The 18,365-nt window shown below is 42.2% G+C and overlaps 1 protein-coding gene across 1 annotated transcript in view; it reads right to left on the reverse strand.

Annotated features, from left to right (window-relative positions):
- The window catches only part of EPHA4 (EPH receptor A4), a 104,627-nt gene that overhangs the window by 24,439 nt on the left and 61,823 nt on the right, over positions 1-18,365 (reverse strand). Inside the window, exons 6-8 of the mRNA XM_064721609.1 lie at positions 3,636-3,760; positions 2,317-2,476; positions 299-410 (exon numbers count right to left, since the gene is read on the reverse strand). Of these exons, the coding sequence (XP_064577679.1) occupies positions 299-410; positions 2,317-2,476; positions 3,636-3,760 (397 nt within the window). The remainder of the gene's footprint in view (positions 1-298; positions 411-2,316; positions 2,477-3,635; positions 3,761-18,365) is intronic.

Below are 18,365 nucleotides of genomic sequence, written 5' to 3' on the forward strand. Positions count from 1 at the left end.
CATACCCATTAAACTTAACTTCAAATTACACTAACCACAAATCTCTAGCTGGCTTGCTTCTCAATGCCAGTTATTGGAATCAACTTTGCATTTGAAGGGCAAATAGAGCTGGAACTATTGCCATTACATCACATGCTGCTTGGTACTAACCTCCGAGAAGATCAAAGCTACACAGGGAGAAGGCTTGTAATGCAAATGTACTGTTTATGATGCTAATCAAAGAATTCAGCTTTGTTTGGAGGAGACAAAAAGCTGCCTGATGAAAGAGAGAGAGGGAGAGAGAAGCTTAAGTTCTTACCTCCTGCTGATGACAAAGGCTGCAATGAGAATGACCACTAGAACAACACTGCCAGCCACTGAAACAAGAAGCACTGTGGGATTGGTACCATCGCCAATGATGGGGGAAGGAACTGAAAACAGAAAAGGGAGCATTTGTGTCAGACAACTTTAAAAAATCAACCTAGGTAGCACTCAATGAGCTCAATGAGCCTTCTAGCTTATGAAGGCAGTTTAGAGTAGCACTCACATCTACTTTCAGGCCTTTATTATACAGTCATTTGACACAATTTTTCCAACTGCTAATGAGCTGAAGACATGATGTTTGATAATTATTTGGGGAACTTCAGTTCACCAGGCACAAGGACTCCCTCTCCTTCTCCCCTCCAGTGCTGCTCAGAGGGTATAATGGCTAATTTTTTTTCCTTTCTAATTGCTTTCCACACTTCTTTCCTCCTCCTTTTTCTTTCAGGGGGGCCAGATGATCACTCCAGAGTAGGAGAGTAATTTTAAAACGCCTACTCTCTTCCTGATGGATTGTTTTCAGTTGTTAACATCCTGAATGATATTGCCACTAACTGGCATGACCTTAACTTGATTTAAGGAGACCTCTATGTCCAAAATAAAATAGGTTTGGTCACAGTGCCTTTCTGCTACTGAAAAGCAAACATTTTGGGGGCTAAATCTGCATGTTTCCTTGAGCAAAGTAAAAAGCCTTTGACAACATAGTTTGAACATTCTTGTCTTTATATAACTGTCTAAAGAAAAGTGCAAGTATGGGTGCTGATGTAGGACACCTGACTGATCTGTGTCAATAGCTTGTAAAGGGGAGTAACAGGGCTCTATTCTCCTTGAAATAAGATATTCCAGAAACATGCAAATGTCTGCTTTTCAGAAAACAAAATCTCTCAAGCATCAATGGCTTCCAAGTGTTTATGGGGTGCCTCTTTCCCTATACCACAGAGAAGCACTGTCACTGCTAGAATCTACAATACAGTGTGGCATTCACATTCTCTGGAAAAATCTCTTCACCCAGGATTTTACTCCTAGGATGTTGAGAAACCTCAGAGAAAAAGGAAAACTACTATCTCATTTGCTTCTCCTGTGTTTTGCTCACATGTGGAATGTGTTTGGAGACTGTTTACCCACAGGTGATTGTTTCCTTGGATTCTGCTGTGAGTTGTTTTCACTCATTGGCCAATCAGAGCCAAGCTGTGTCAGGACTCTGGAGAGAGTCAGGAGTTTTCATTATTTTTTAGCATTCTGTAAGTATCCTTTTTGTATTCTTTAGTATAGTTTAGTTTAGTATTCTTTAATATAATATAGTATCAAAAAATAATAAATTAGCCCTCTGAGAGCATGGAGTCAGATTCACCATTCCTCCCTGCCATGGGGGTCCCTGCAAATACAATAATGTAGCATATCCAAACAGATGTCTTGGGCCAGCATCATGCCATCACCAACAGCCATGTGGCCATGCAGGAACATGATCCCAGAGCACACACACCACAGTTCAAGTGTGAGAAATAGCTAGTTTTCATAGTTTAGGAAGGTTTATTACACCTTTTCATAGTTTAGGAAGGTTTATTACACCTTATAAAAAATACAACAGAAGACTGAATAAAGAGGAAAGGTTACAGCACCAGGAGCAAAAGATTTTCCCCGCCATGTGCTCAGTCCCCTCACAATTGAGGTTTCCCTTTTTAACCCTTTAACCTCTCCCAAAGTTCTGTCCATCAACCCCTTCTTTGCTGTCTAGTGGTGGAGACATCTTCTTCAAATCCTGATTGGATAGTAACAAGCCAGATGTCCCAACTCCAGCTTGTCCCTTGATAACCATGCCAGGGATACAACATAACTGTAAATCTATAAAATTTTTCTTAACCTATGTACATGATATTTGACTATTAATTGTGAGTCAATCATGGCATTACTCATCTATCACACAAGCATCCAACATGAAACTCCCCACACACAGCCCATTGTATCAGCACTCTCTGCAGGAGGAGCAGCAGAGGGACGGGCTGGGGAGGCCTTTACCTGTGTTGGTGGTGAACTCGAAGGGCCCACTGAAGTCTCCATAGCCTGCTGCTGTCCTGGCCCTGACGTGGAACACATAGGAGGTCAGGGGGTTGAGCCCTTTGATGTCGGTGTTCCTGGAGGCCGTTTTCACGATGCGATAGCTGCGCTCGTTCTGGTCCTGCCAAGGCAGAGCACGGCGTGATGGAGTGAAGCTGTGAACCTGGAACCCCGCTGCCTTGCCAAAACTGTCTGATCAAAGATGAGTAACAGCAATGGAATTCTCAAAATACACCCTGAGGGCTCCTGCTGCTGGCCTTGCTCAATCCCCCATGCACCGTGTGCTGCACAGGGCTCTGAGCAAGCCAAAAAAGGAGGATGAGGCAGTACGCATGATGCTCATATATCACTGATTATTTAAGAAGTCACACAGTGAAAACCCTTGGAAAACGGCCAAGCATTCAAATAGGATCCTCTTGATGAACAAGCACGTTTTACTCACACATGCTGGCACTTTCCTTTTCTTCCTACCAGCCAGAAGCCATATAAAAAAAGGATAAAAATATTTTAAAAAAGACTTAGAAAATATCTTCCAGAAAGTCCATTATTAAAAATCATTCTATTTTTGGCTGGAAAATCTATCAGAAAATGTAATAATCTAGTTTCCCTGCAAAGCAAGGCCTTTTAATGTATGTGGAAAGCAAGTAAGTGAATTTTTTTAATAAAAAAATTAGAAGTATTCGTGTGCATGTGAGAGACAGCACACACAAGCAAGAGCAGGTAATTGTTCATTTTTGCAGAGACCCTTCAAAGAAAATAGCTCTTTTCATAATTCCCTACTTGAGAAGTTATTTGAAGGAATAACATCTCCCTCAACTTGGAAAGTATGAAGAATCTAATTTTCTCTCCTTATTCTCTATTAAAAGCCAGCCAGTCCATGCTATCACTCCAAGCAGAAGCTGTCGGCAAACAGATCTTATTATTATGACTCTGTTATATACTTCATTATTATACTTCTGTCTATGAAGGAAAGCTAATGTCTCACTTCTGCCCAACACTATTGACTCTCATTATAAATGTGATTGCTATAAAAGCTCAGTTTCTAGGTAGGAAAGAAATAACAAAATAAATTCATACTGTACAGCAGGAACAGCCTATGAATCTTACTCTTTCAAGCAACCATTCAAGTGCATGAAATCCTTAATTGGATTTTATTAAACTGAATCTATTTCGTTTCAAATGATGGAATCCTATCTGGAAATAAACCACAGTGGAATGAAATAAAAAAGCTGTGCCCAAGCCCAAAGGGAACTCCTGGCTTGTCCATTTCTGAGCAGTACCTTTTCATAGTATTTGACCTCATACTCCAGGATGACTCCATTTGGCCTGTCAGGTTCCAGCCAAGCCAAGGCAACACTGTGCCTTGTTATCTCCTTAGCCTGGATCAATGCAATCGGGGATGGAGCTGCCAGGAGGAAAAAACAAAAAACAAAGAAACATTATAAGCAATCACTTAGTTTTCATGAGGAACATGTATTTTTAGTTGGAACTTTCACAACATGAGCACTTTCCGAAACCGTGTTTTTCTTGGGGGGTGAGGGTGAGGGGAAATTAGAAACAAAGATTTTTCCTGTTTTCTCTACCAAAATGACATTTAATCATCTCTAAGAAAGATTGGGTTTGGATGCTGGACAGTACTAGATAGGTGGGTTTTGAAGTAACAACACAGTTGTCTAAGCACTGCAATGTTCATGCTGCCCAGTAAAACTTTCATAAGAGATTGTGGTACTAAAAGGATCTCTTATTTTTGTCCTGTGTCATTTTGGTCCACAGTCACTCTCTTCTTCCATCTCCTAAAATTAACTGATGTTATTCCATTAGCTATTTACTTCAAAGGAACTATTAAGTTCCTGAGGTTCCAACCTTGTTTTCTCTAAAGCTGAGAAAATATTGCCACTGAATTTAGTAAGGCCAGAGTGAAGCTGAATACATATGAATTTGGGCCCTCCCATTAAAACCAGGAAACTTGTATTTCAACAATCTGAGCTGATTTGTGCCTAATAACTTGCCCTGCTTACACCCAAATCTGTGAGCAGTCCCTGGAAAATGGCCAAGGGCCAGATTCTGGCTTTGGTAGCTCCTTCCCAGCCAAAAGATACCAGAGACTGGTCCAGTGTGTGCCAAAATGGCATCTCCTGACCCTGTCCCATGTGGTGCTGCACTGATGCCATGAACAGAAAGAGCAGGATTGCACCACCACGAGTAAGGGCTGCAGCATTTTTGGAAATACTCTACCTAGCAACAAGCTAAACTCCAAGACCCTTTAAACTGTATCTGTGTCAGTAATAAAGGCTGCAATGAAGAAGATAATGGAAAACATCTCTTTGTGCACCGTGCACTGCCTAAAAAGCCCCTGCTAATGCTGAAGTTCAGGTTTCTGACTGGCTGGAGGACAATGCCTTCTCCCTTTGCCTGTGATAGCAGCAGATTCATGGCCGTGCTGGGGAACGGGCTTTCTGAAGATTTATGAACCCGGCTGCCCCTTCCTTGCTGTTGTGTTGCTGTGTGGTCACATCTCTAGCCAGCTGTTATCAAGCTCTTTTGATGCTGACAATAGCTGGTATAAATGGTGGAGTCTCCAGGGATAAAAAAGGGACATTCATGAAATTTTTAATCTTATCTAACAAAGCTGTCCTGTATAACCAGAGATTAGAGGTCTTCCTAAATTGAATATATTTCTTCTTTTGTCCCCTGATGCCGTAGCTGCTCTTTTTCCCCCACTTCCCTTTCTTTTTGTTTCTTTTTCTACCTTTAACTTTGGAATGACGATCCATGAAAATGTTATAAAGTTAAAAGTATCCTTGAAAGAGATATCCTTGAAAACTACCAAGAAAGGCAAATAAATAAAACAGTCACTATAAATGAAAGGAAAATTGAATGTTGAAAGCCTCAAACCTACTTGACCATATCAGACAGTTCTGATGGAAGTGAAAATAACCGGTAGGTGCTGCAGTCACAAAAGGGTGTCTCCTCTTGATGTGAAACCATCAGGGAGCTGCTTCCCGATTTACTATTTGACAGTTTGGCATCTCTGTTAGAAATGCCTCCAAACCTTTATCTCTTTTTTCCTTGTCTGTCTCTCACAGGCAAAGGCAAATACTGAATGACAGAGGAGACTATAAACACACAGCCAACAGGGAGGATCCAGGTGTGCTCCATCAAATTATATCTGTGGCACGACTGCAAACCTGCTTAATAACCTCACACTTCCTCAGGAGAGAATCAAACCTTTCTTTAATTCCCCTCTGCAATAAGAATACTGCTCAGCTAATAAATTAGAAATCAGATTTGTTACCCTAAAACACACACGCACAAGCCATTACTGATAAACCAAGCGGAGAGAAATCTGCTTAGTTAATCGCTGCCTCATGCAGGGCAGACAAGCAATTCTTTTTGCTGAGAATCCATCACTTATGCTGCTCTGACCTCAAGAACTGTAGAGAGAAAGTTCCCTTTCTTTCCTTTATCCTCTCTTTAACCTCCTTGGTTTGCCATTTCATTTCAGCAAGCATCTATATTGGAATTTAGTGAGTCCTTCAATATTGGGCTGGTAAGTGCTGTATGAAAACACATTTCTTCTCTGTAAAATGGCTATTTGCAGCAGAAGAATTTATATTAACTAAGCCTTCCAGTGAAAGACTCTCAGCTTTATATAGCTTAACAAGTGCTTTCTCACTTCTCACAAAAAATGGACAGCTGATCTTAGGCACTACACCATACTGGAATAAGCAACAGGCTCCTGCCTTCCAGGACACAAAAAGGACCTGTACATCAATTCCTTCATTACTCCTTCCACTTTTAAGAATGGCCATATTTTTTCCTTCCTGCCCTTTATATGCAAATTCATCCTCCTTAACTTTCAGTATCTTCTTTTGTCCTGGATTCTGCAGATGAGCCATTTGTTCATAACTTTGTATTGCCTGCACATCCTGCCTCTCCATAGCTATACAGAAGTCCTAAGAATGCCAAAGTCCAACTACAGAACTGCAAGAAACTCTTCAGGAGTGACATCCATCCCTGCAGCACAGACCTACAGTGGTCTGTGCAATAGCATGGTGAGCTGAAACTCTGAAGACCTTGAGGAGCTGGACCCAGTACCCACAAGGTACTACAGTTATCCCACTGCATATAATCCTCAGTTACCAATTCCCTTTTATTTCTGCAAGTAGCCCTACAAATCAGGTTTACTTTTCCCCCTTATTTTTCAGGATCCACCATCTGACCTGAAAGATTGGACTCCTGGAAGAGCACCAGTTTCTCCTTGCACATGTATTACCAAAGGACATAAGAGTCTGGCCAATATAGTCGAGGACAAAGAATATGTCAGCACTGCCAGCTCAATATGGCACTCCAGGCAGAAGACACAGCCTTCTGAGTGAGCTTGTGCAAAATATTTACATTCTTTGTTCTTCTGCCTTTTGCCTTTAAATTGCCTCTTGGGGATGATGTGAAGATAAACATGTAACAGGTTGTAAAATGATGCTTTGATCACAAGCAGAATAAAAGACAGAATACTCTCTCCTATGTGCGTGGGCTAAGTGTTCATTAGACGCATACATTCCTACATAAAACACATTGAGGACAGCTTGACCAAAAAGAATAATGTTCACAATTAAGGTGCTCAGAGTAAGATCCCATGAAACTTATGGGAGAACACTTTTTCCTTCACCTTTTGCACTTTTCTCCACCCTGCTCCTTTATGTTTGGAAAGGAGCAGTAAGCAATGACTTGTTTCTCAATCATCACTGCTTACAACAGCCAGCTTTCTGCCACACGTGCACAGACTGCACATACCAAGCACCAATTCTACCAGAACAGCCCATTTCACAAAATGAGGTATTTTGGTGTCTAAAAAGGGGTCTCCCCTTGAACAAAAGCACCAAGTGTAACTTTCCTGAGTTCAAAGCTCAGCAGTTCCTCTCCCTTAAAAACCCTGCTCCCTACTGATGTGAATGTTGCAATTTTCTTTCATCTACTTCCTCAATAACCTGCCATTAAACACCTACTAGTAGTTTTATTACCTCAGCTCTGAGCTTGCGGCCTACAGAGAGAGAAAGAGCACAGATGTACTACAAAAACTTCACCCAAATGCCATAAAGCCATGTCCCAAGGCTAGCCAGTGCTGAATTGTAGCACTTTCGAGGCACTTTAAAGGATGGCAGAAGCAGAGTGTCAGTTTTTCATTACTGGTTCAAATTAAGGGGGGGGGGGGGGGGGGTGGAATGGAAAGAGGAAAAAAACAGGAAATAAATAGATGCAATAAAGTCTCTGGCATGTAGGCATCCATGAGTGAAAACAGCCCTTTATAAAACTACAGCACATGAGTACTCAGATATCAAAGATACACAATGCCCAGTGTTTTATTGAAGATGCCTTCTTACCCACAGCGGGGTTTACTTTCCACTCCCCATGATTTGAATTTAAATGGATCATGTTTACTCAAGGGGTCTTTCACTGACTGAAAAATATACCCACAGTTTGTACATTATCTCAGCTAAATTCAAATAACATATTTAAATTTAATTACTTGAAGCTTAGGGGTTTTCATGCTTTTCTTTATTCCCTCAATTGCACACAACACTTATTTGTTCTTATCAATGGCTATGCGCTTTGTCAAGCAGCAAAATTAAATGCTTGAAAGCACTAATGATGTTACTGTGATTAAGGGTTTTTACCTTCCAGGGTAGATACTAAAAGCCTGCTCCATTATTAATTACTTAAAAAAAAAAGAAAAAAAAAGAAAATATTTCTGAGAATCTAACACTGAAGAAAAATCCTTTTAGAAAACAAAGCAAGAAAATGAAAGGTCTTTCATTTTAAAAAATCTTCTCTTGATTAGGACACAACACATTTAAGGGAACCTGGCACATTTCAGGTTTTCTCTTTGACTATTTACCTTGTAACACTGTCGGCGTTCACATGAGATTTTGTAAATTATATTAGTAAATAATCTCACAGCAGAAAAATTATATATAGCACAAAGAATCAAATGCAGTTTTAATAATTTTTAAAGGCCCATGCTCTGGACCAGATTCTGATAATTTCATGCACGTAAGAGGGCATCTTATTTGACTAGCTGTCACACTGACTTCAAATCTAGAGAAGAGAGAAATGTCCAACCCTCTTTAGTTACATAGAACTATTTACATAGTTTTACATAGAACTAAAACATATTTATCAGAATAAATTAAAAAGAAAGCAGTTCTCTTTCATAGAATCCCAGCATTGTTAGGGTTGGAAGGGACCTCTGGAGATCATCCAGTCCAATCCCCTGCCAAGGCAGGGTCACCTGGGCAGGTCACACAGAAATTAATCCAAATGGGTTTGGAATGCCTCCAGAAGGGGAGACTCCATGACCTCCCTAGGTGGCTGTTCCAGTGCTGTTCTTCCTCATGCTGAGGAACTGCTTATGTTTTAGTTTCTGGCCTTTGCTCCTTGTCCCATCACTGGGCACCACTGAAAAGAGTCTGGCACCATGCTCTTGGCACCCCTTTGAGATCTCATTATTGCATTAATGAGATCTCCTCAGTCTCCTCCAGACTAACCAGGCCCAGACCCCACAGTCTCTGCTCATAAGAGAAATACTCCAGACCCCTCATCATCTTTGTGGCATCCACTGCACTCTCTCCAGTCACTCCTTTTCATTTTTTTTGCTGAGGACCCCAAAACTGGACACAGCACTCCAGATGTGGCCTCACTGGGACCAGAAAATATTTTAGCATGACCACAGTTCCAAACATATGCAAAGCATATGTACAAGGCATGTATGCTCATCAGGATAACACAGCAAAGGCTCCTGCACATGTGTGAGGCGATGTGCACTCCCAGATTAGATGTCTGTGCACGTCTGAGGAGCCAAGCTGGAGTCTGGCATTCCCATTCCTCACTGTCAGCATGACAGCTACGCCTTCTCCCAGGGACCTGCCAGAGTCTGTGGGCTGCCTCTGCGCTTTACAAACTAACCACATGCATATTTGGGGCTTTTTTCATTATTCCCTCTGTAAAAGTGGAGCAAACATTTGTGCTAGTGATGATTGGGCCAGGTTAGGACTTGGACAAGGATCTGGAGGCCTGATTGCTCAAACAAGCCACTGGAAGCTTCCCAAGACATTCCCGAGTCCTCTGTCTTCCCACCGTCTGCCTCTCCTTCCCCCAGGAATGACGACGGGCGAGGAACACCTCCCAGCCTGGGGAGAGAGACAGCCAACATTCAGGGCAGCATTTTCACGCTTTTAGTGTTTAAAGCAAAGGCTTTAAATCTCCTCCTGTGGAGTAAAGTGCCCCAGGTTATCCACCCACACACCAAAATCCCAGCTAGCGAAGGGAGAAGCAGTGTGACAGCTGAGCTTGGCCTGCTTCTCCCAATCCCTTTAACCAGCCCTAATGCTGCTGAGCTGAACTTTCCCTCCTTCATTTACTGCTGAGGGAAAGCACCAGCTTGGCCACAGGATATTCTCACAGGACACCTTCATCCCAAAATAACAGGCACAAGGGATCTTCCCTTGCTTCCCAGGCTCTGCAACCCAGTCACAGCCCTCTGAGGAAAACAAGTGACAGGCCCTCAAACCTAGGGACCAGCTCACATCAGTTGTTTGTAATGACGTGTTCATAAAGAAAGGGGCTAGAAAATGAGATTTTAAAGACTGTTAACACAGTATTATTATGTTTTAAACATTTCCTCTGTTTTAAAGTTTTCATTTCTTGCCTCTCCCTAAAGAACCTGTGCTGCAAATCTTGCCAAACCACAAAAGCTGGCTCTGACTTGCATCAAATCAAAAGCTTGAAGGAAAACCCAGGCTCTCAGCAGCAACAAATAGTAGTAGTTGAGGATTATTAGAGTGCTGTACTTTTACTACCTAAGTCCAGCTTCATTTTTTGGAGACTAGCAGGGGCTGCTGAGCATCCACAAAGAGCCTGTGGATTTTCTGGGCTGCACATCCAGTTCTGTGTCACTCTTAGCACAGACTACTTCAACATACCAGAACTCCTCTAATTTAGCTGAAAACTATTACAGGAATTGAGATGTGACCAGAGTTCCCCATGGTTTACACCAGAAATGAAGAGAGGATGAAGAAGATTTTTGCAAGCCCAGGAGATGGCTCGTTCTGGGGAACAAAGAGTGCCACAGCTCTTGACAGCAATCCATTAGTTTCAGGTACTGGCTCTTCCAATTTTGAAGGCCAAATAATGATGTCAGCTTATGCAATGCAGGTCTGGAATTACTCCAAAGATCTGAATCTGCAACCTACAATCTCAAAGATTGCCTTAAACCAAAAGATTATAGAATCTACATAGCATTTAGCAAAAGATTTGTATTACAACTCAAGCATGGGGTCTGTTTCATCTGAAAACTGCTTGCTTTCTTTCTGCTCGCTTGCTAAGAAAACTTGTTGGCATGTTCTGACAAGGATAACTTAATAGTTGCCAACAGAAACATGGCAGAATACCGTGTATTTCCTGTATGCACCAATGCCAGTTTAAAATAAACAGGAAAACAAGCCTTTCAGTTGGAAGGCAATTTATAAAAATCTATCTGAACATCACAATCACTTAAAAACCCCAGCACCAAAACATTTCTAAATGCTAGAATGATTAACATGGAAGGGTGAACATACTTTGAGCTGTGAGTTGCTCTAGAAACTCTAGAGCTATAAGTAATTTGTTAAGATGGATAATTAGTCAGCAGCTGTCTGACCCGAGCAGGTTTGGAGCCGCTGGTCACAAAGCAAGTCACGCTGCACTTATTCTTCCCTCTGGTTGAGCCTGGAATCTGACCCAGTATAAACAGCAATAAATTTTGTAGCCTAAAGAAGCCAACACTGATGCTCCACTGCATTATACTGGCTTGAGAGAAGCAGAAAAAATGAGCCAGGCAGTCCAGACAAAGAGAGACTGCTGTGATCCAGAGCTGTCACACTTAGATGTGACACTTAGGGACTCCAGGACCTGAATTTGGGTGGGACACTTGCGGAAGAACGTGCTGGAATCATCCTCTTACTTCTCAGATGCTGGTCCAAGCAAGCAGAGACCACCAGAAACCCCTGCTGGCGTGACACAATGTACAGCCCCCCTGAGGACAGTGGCTCTGGGGGAGCTGACAGGAGGGATTAGAGACAATAACCCCCAGCTATTAAGGCACATAATAAAGTTGGAAATGGAGCATTCCCCAACAGCTCAAAATAAGTAGTCTGGAGCAAAATGCTCCACTTAGCATCTTTCCCTCAGGGCAGCTCTGCCTCACCCACGTGCCCTGCTGCTCCTCCCAGGAAGCCAGAAGTAGCCACCAGAGTTAATTCCTGCCCAGAAATAGCCTGTCTTTCATCCTTGCACAGGAGGAGGATCTGCTGAGCTGCCTTTTCTAAACAAACTCCACTCCCCTCTGCCCCTTCCACCAGGAAATCAAAGCTACACTTACAGAAACACCAGCTACCCTGAAATGAGAACCCCATCCCATTCTCTAAGCCCTTTCTCAAGTCAAACAACCATCCAGCTGCTCCTCCTTCACTGTGCCATCCTCCTGCCCACAGTTAAGACACAGTTTGCACACACATCATGAGTCAACGCACAAGAGGGGAAGAGCTGTTCCTAAATTGCACAGAACCAATGAAATAACTGCACTGTATCTGTGCCCTGCAAACCACTTGTTGTGCACAGCTTTCAAACCTCTTACAACAGCGTTCCAATAATCCATAGAACATAAGAATACTGATTCTGCTGTTGTAATAGCCCAAAGGGGCAGCCCTTTGTCTCACAGGGCATAGGGCAGCTCTCACCTGATGCCCCTTGTCTGTATCTGTTAACAGAAAGCCTCATTTCTGCTCCCTGCTCCTTTCTTATACTTTCCACCAAGTCACCTGAGTATGTGGTTACCCTAACAGTTATGGCATAAAGCTTAATCCATTATGGGGCAAATGTGTGATTTGGCACCCAAGGCATCTCCTATCGTTGCTCTCCCTGGTTCTCACACAGTTACTTCTTATTTACTTGAAACAAGGATGTCTAGATGATGTATATACATGTGCTAAGTAACATCCTTTGTCACTTACCTTCAGCATTAAGAATATTAGATTTTGTAAAAAGTGCTGCTTAAAAGCCTTTTTAAAATCCAGACAAACAGAAGCCTCTGCCCTATTTGCCACTTAGATGCTTTGGAAATACTGAAGTGTCTTCCAAACAAAATAAATAAATAAATAAATGGCATGACTCATTCTGCTAAAGCAGCATTCGCTATTTTAATAAATAGATTTGGCCACATTGCCTCATCCTGGTTTCTGAAGTGCTGCAGTAATAGCAGAGACTTAGACTTTGCCATTTGGGTTTCTTGGATCAATCATCTAAAGTCAGAAATGGCAAGATTCTTGGGGGAAGAAAAAGTAATAAAATTATAAACATTTTACTCCCACTGTGATCCACAGCTCCAACAGCCACTGCAGGCTGGGCCTGAGCCATGCCCTCCTGAGCCTGCAGCACCCAACAGAACCCCAACCCAGGATTCACTCAACAAGAATCACAATTCAAATCTTACAACTTGAGTGCATAAATTGTTCCAAAGCCACCAAAGGTAAGGAACATCAGCCATATTTAATTTCAGCTCCATCACACAGAGGAGGCTGGTGCAGAAGGTTTGCATTTATGTATTTACATTTCAGTTGAACAAGCTATACATTTTAATTATAGTTGATATTCAGAGCATTCAGCTGGAACTCCAGTGAAGTACCTTCTGTACAAAGGTTAGATGGATTTGACATGATACCATATCTGTGCTGTGGAGAAACGCTTGTGATTGAATCAAGGTTTGGGTTTTCTGGGCTCAGGTTAGCAGCACTTTGTGAAGAACACTGCTCTGACAGCACTTGAGATCCTCATTCTTGCAGGATGCTGCAAAACACTCTGATATACTCCCCCACCAAAGTGTCTCTTCTCCAGGGAACAAAGATACTCTGTGCTGTTGGAAAGTACCACAGAGAATCAGACTACAGCACACTTAACTCACACTTGGAGCTCTCCCACCAGGTCCTTTCACTGGAACTGAATTAAACCCCCTTTCCTTCACCCACAACGGGCAGATTTGTTCAGGAAATTAAAAATCATTAATAGACCCAATGAGAGAGAAAAAACTCTGCACACAGTGTTGCTACAAAAAGCAAAATTACCTATGTTTGCCATTCATTAAAAAAAAAAAAGTGATGAGGTACAAACTGGGGAAGAGTCCTAAGCTTCCTGAAACACATAAACCTTAAAATTAAAATCTTAGTTCATGATGTCAGTAGCCAATTACATCATAGGTGGCACATAATTAAACTTATAAAGGGGTTTCATTATTTTGGTTTTATGCTGGATACTGAAAACCAGTGCGTTATTTGTTTTAAAATTGTGTCAATTGGAAAAACCCCAAGTGGAATCAGCAATTAAATATTAAAGGTGGTTGCCTCAGTGTAAAACACTCCAAAGAATAATTGGTTTCCTGTGCAATGTGAGTGCAATTACAAAGTCTGAAAAATTTCAATACAAAAAAATAAATAAATAAAGATTTGAAAAAATATTAACCTTGTGAGGTTATGAGGATGTTGACCTGTACAAAGACCAGCCAGATTTATGTCCTGGAAGAATACTGAGCTACAGTCTGGGCAAATAAAAGCCCATGAAAACAATAACTTGTGCAGCAGTCAGACTCAGTATCCTGAGTTTGGACCTTCATTTCCAGTCCCATATTCCAGCAGCCAGGATGACAGTGACTGACCTCTTTCCAAGGCACCACTGGGCCTGCACCCCCTTTCTGGAGAGCCACAAACCCCTGCAGCTCCTCCAGGGCTCCCTTGGCTGCTCCATCCCCGAGCGCCCAGTGAGCTTGGAAAACACAGCATTTAACACCCAGCCACTTACACATTCCAGTCACTTTCTGCCTTATTTATGTGCATGCACAATATCCTGATAAACTATAAGGGAGGCTGTGGCTACTCCATCTGCATTCCCTTTTATGCTGGGAAGATAAATTGGGGCTGATTCAGAGGACAGATTTAAAGAACGCAGTCTGTTACCGAGACAAGCACAATCTTCCCAGGGAGCCCTTGTAGCGGGCTGTCTCCAGATCATGCCTTTATTTGTTTGCTAAAATAAATGGGACAGCACACAAAACTCAATTCATATACCAGACACCTCTTCCAGCCCACTATACTTTCCTATTTTGCTCAGTCAAAACTGTCTTGTTCTATTATCTCTCGATAAGACCACTTAACGGCAACATAGAAAATTAAAAATAATAAAAAGCTAATTAAAAATTTCAGTGCTTTCCTTTTAGCCTTTGGTAATCTGTGGAATTGGAAGGCATTTATATCCAAAGCACATTACAGCTTAAGGGTTTTTCTGACTGTAATAATCCATGGATACTTTGAATGGATTTTAATACAGACAAAACCAAAGATATTTTATGGAGCAGTAGAAGAATTTAATAAAAAAATCAGCATCAGTCAATTGTCTTTTTAAGACTAGGTGATAGAATTCGATAGCAGGGATAAAAGTCCTAATAAACTCTGCAGGAACAGTTCAGAAGGCTGAGACAAAAGCTATCATTTCCTTTCAAATTAACAGTAGGATTTTTCCATAAGGGATGGTCTGAAATACAAATGACCGCAGGAATACAGTACAAATGCTTGAGCTTCCTACACCTCTTTTGACTGCATTTAAAATAGTAAATACAAAACCACGGTCAACTTTTGTTATCAGCAGTTTCCAAAACACAGTTTTCAGGGACCCTGAATCCATTCTCAGAGTGCACTCCAAGTTCTGGGGCTCTGGTTCTTGAATTTAGTAATGAAGACAGATTACCTTAATCTAAGGAGATGCCATGAAATCCTTCAAGTGGATGCAGAGAGAGGCTCCCACTTTGTTGGGGAGGGGAAGCCCACTGGAGCCCTGCCACGATAATAAAGCGCTGCCTGCACACCAGTTCACACGTGGGGCTAAATCTGAAGTGACATTTCTCAATGAAAGAAGCAGTATTCACTCGTGTGCTCAGCATTTTGATGTCCACCAGAAGCTGGCAAACATGATTATAGGGAGCCAGCAGGCATGCCACAGCTCTATTTAGCCCTCACGGTTTAGCACAGCGCTATGCAACACATAAATAAAATATAACTGGCTGCCTTGGGATGGCATTCTGGGAGTGGGATTTCATGCATATGGATGGACTTGACACACATTTCACAAGGACAGAACATCTGAACCAGAATGGCTGCTTCACCCACCCTTTGGGGTCAGTTCAGCATCCTGCCCTCCCAACTATGAGCCAATGCAGAAACTTTTGGGCTTCGGGGACTAGTGATGTTTATTTGTGCTACTCTGCATGGCATTTTAATTAGTAACTGTGTGGATTTAAAAACTGTGAATGGACACACAGGGGCAGTTGTGCAGCCTAGCTTTTGTGTTTCTACTCTCTCAAAAAAATCCTGTTTGAGGACATCAGCAGGGGGTTAATGGAAGCTTTGATAAAGTTCTCCGAGGCCTTTTATTGTGGCTGAACTACAGACTGGACTCTGCTGTCTCTCTGGCTGCTTTCCAATTTATTTAGTCAGCTGCAAAAACAACTAGAGAATTTAGAAGCCCATCTAAACATTTAGCAGCCACAAATATTCTTGGGCAAATTCTGCTTCCATATAAAAATATTTCTGTGCCAGTTATTTAAGGGAAGCGCTCACATCGATCGTCAAGCTCCATGAATGGGAAATGTCAGTTTGCTGCCAGGGAAAGTGAGCACAGTTAAATAGTCCAGGGCAAATAAAAGCTGCAGGACCACATCTCCATCTCTGTCAGTTTGGTAACTATTCATCTGTACCAACATCACTGAGACCAGAATTTTATTCCTCTTTGAAGTAAATTTCTATGACTTAAATATGATCAACACTACCCAATGCTGAAATTAAGCATCTCTTTCCCTAGGAGGGCATGTAACTAACTTCCATTTTCTATAGCAAACCATGAGATCCTTTAAAAAATGTGACTAAAGTTTTATTTAAATGCTGCAATTACATCTTGCTGCATCTGACATGCAGCTCGTCTAAGCTGTTCACTGAACCCTGAAGCTGGTTATTTACTAAGGATCTTTATAAAGCACTTTTTTTTTTCCTTCCGACCAAGACTTGTATCCCCCACCTTGAATACAAATTCATGGAAATGGGTGGTGCAGACAGCTTTGCCAGAAAGCAGGCAGTTGTTATTTTAATTATTATTTCTTTGTGGAATGCTGCAGTTACCTTAAAATAATAATTTAATCCTTCTCAACAATAGTTTTCCCAGTTTTGTTTTTAAGACGGGAGCACGTATGCCTACAACTACACATTTATTACAGACCATCAGTTAAAGTCTCTGCAAGAACACAGAGTTGTTAAGAAGAAACTCCCACTTGCATCTGCCAGCTTGGAGAAGCTCCTTACTCAGACACTTAAACTTACACACGTAATTAAACGTGCAGCATAAGAAACCTGAAGCAGTCAACACATGACAACTTCAAGTCCCTGAGAAATCTCATGCTCAGTGCTGAAATTTGCCCATTGAAAAGTATTTCCCCCACTGTTAAGTTCCACACAATTCCCAAATTTCTAGCACAAGGATCACTTTTCTTTCTGGATCTCCCACTGCATTAATATTTGAAAGATCTGTGGTTTCCCAAAATACACCATTGGGTTTGCTGCAGGAGTCTTTGCAGTAACTCATTCAATGTAAATCTTCAGATGCCCAAAGCCAAAACACAAATCCCTTTGAAAGCCAAAGCAGAGGAAGAAAAGGCAGGTGAAGCGAAGGCTGTCCTGCACGTGCTGGCAGGTCACCTCACTGACCAGGACACATAAAACCCAACAACAGCAGGCAGCTTGTCCCAGCCCTCCTGCTTGAACAATCTGCAGGGGGGATTGCTGCTCATATCTAGCAGAAAAACATGAAGCCTTAGAAACCCCTCTGATCTAGATTTGAAATGAGAAAGTTGCATATAATTACCCTGGAATTCTGCAAGATGCTGTAAGAAATCACTCAGAATGTCATGCTTATGGATCATCCCTTTTCCAAGTCCATGCTTACTTTTTATTTTCTTTCCTACTGAATTCAGGCTTGACATAGTTCCATTTGGGGAATAATTTGCTGGTCTATCATCCTTAGTACAAACACCTTAAAGCAAAGTAAGAGCACCCCTTTGCAGCTCCCTTTTCCCATTACCCTGACATTGTACAGAAAAAAAGAATGCAGCCAGTAGTATCACACACACTTCCCATGCTCTGGACAGCTGGCACACATCCAGATGTTTGCCAAGAGATTATTTTAAATCAGGTTTGTTGGGAACTGGGTGGCCAGGGTGCTGTGACTGTTTATACACACCCAGCTACGTGCATGAGTTTCCTCACGGGTTTGTGTGCCTGAAAAAGGACCACTGGAACAGGCTATTTGTATCCTTTGGCTGCAGGGAACAAGTAACTGGAAAGGGTGGGACTGTGCTGGTAGCAAGTACTTAGAATAAAAATAAAGAACTAAATTGACTCTTGGATGCCTGTGAAGGCTACAGGCAGACCAGCTGTGCCCACATCTGGAGCACTCCTCGCTCCTCTGTTGGGCAGTGACACAGACTCACTCACCCTCCTGCACCTCTCCCCGTGGGCCATCAAGCTGGATGTCACCTCAACACCCTTCCAGAGGTGCAGAGACTCCTGAGGAACAGCCTGGCCCAGCACCTCAATCCTGCCCTCCACAAACCCCACAGCACAGCCCCGTCCCCACATCGCCCCCAGGAACTCAGCAGGGCCGGGCTGGAGAGCTGATGCACATGAACATCCCCACAGCCCCACAGGCACCAGGGAACGGGGATGCCAGCACAGAAAATGACTGATTTTGCCAGCTTACACTATTTCATAAGGTCTGTGAAACCGTGACACGAGTGCATGATGAATTCTGTCTTCACATACACAGGGCTCCTTTGCCAGCAATTTGAAGATGAAGTCTTCCTTGGGGTTATACAGCCCTTCAAAAAT

This window comes from Zonotrichia leucophrys, chromosome 9, assembly GCF_028769735.1.
Source record: "Zonotrichia leucophrys gambelii isolate GWCS_2022_RI chromosome 9, RI_Zleu_2.0, whole genome shotgun sequence".
In the NCBI taxonomy this organism is placed as follows: domain Eukaryota; kingdom Metazoa; phylum Chordata; class Aves; order Passeriformes; family Passerellidae; genus Zonotrichia; species Zonotrichia leucophrys.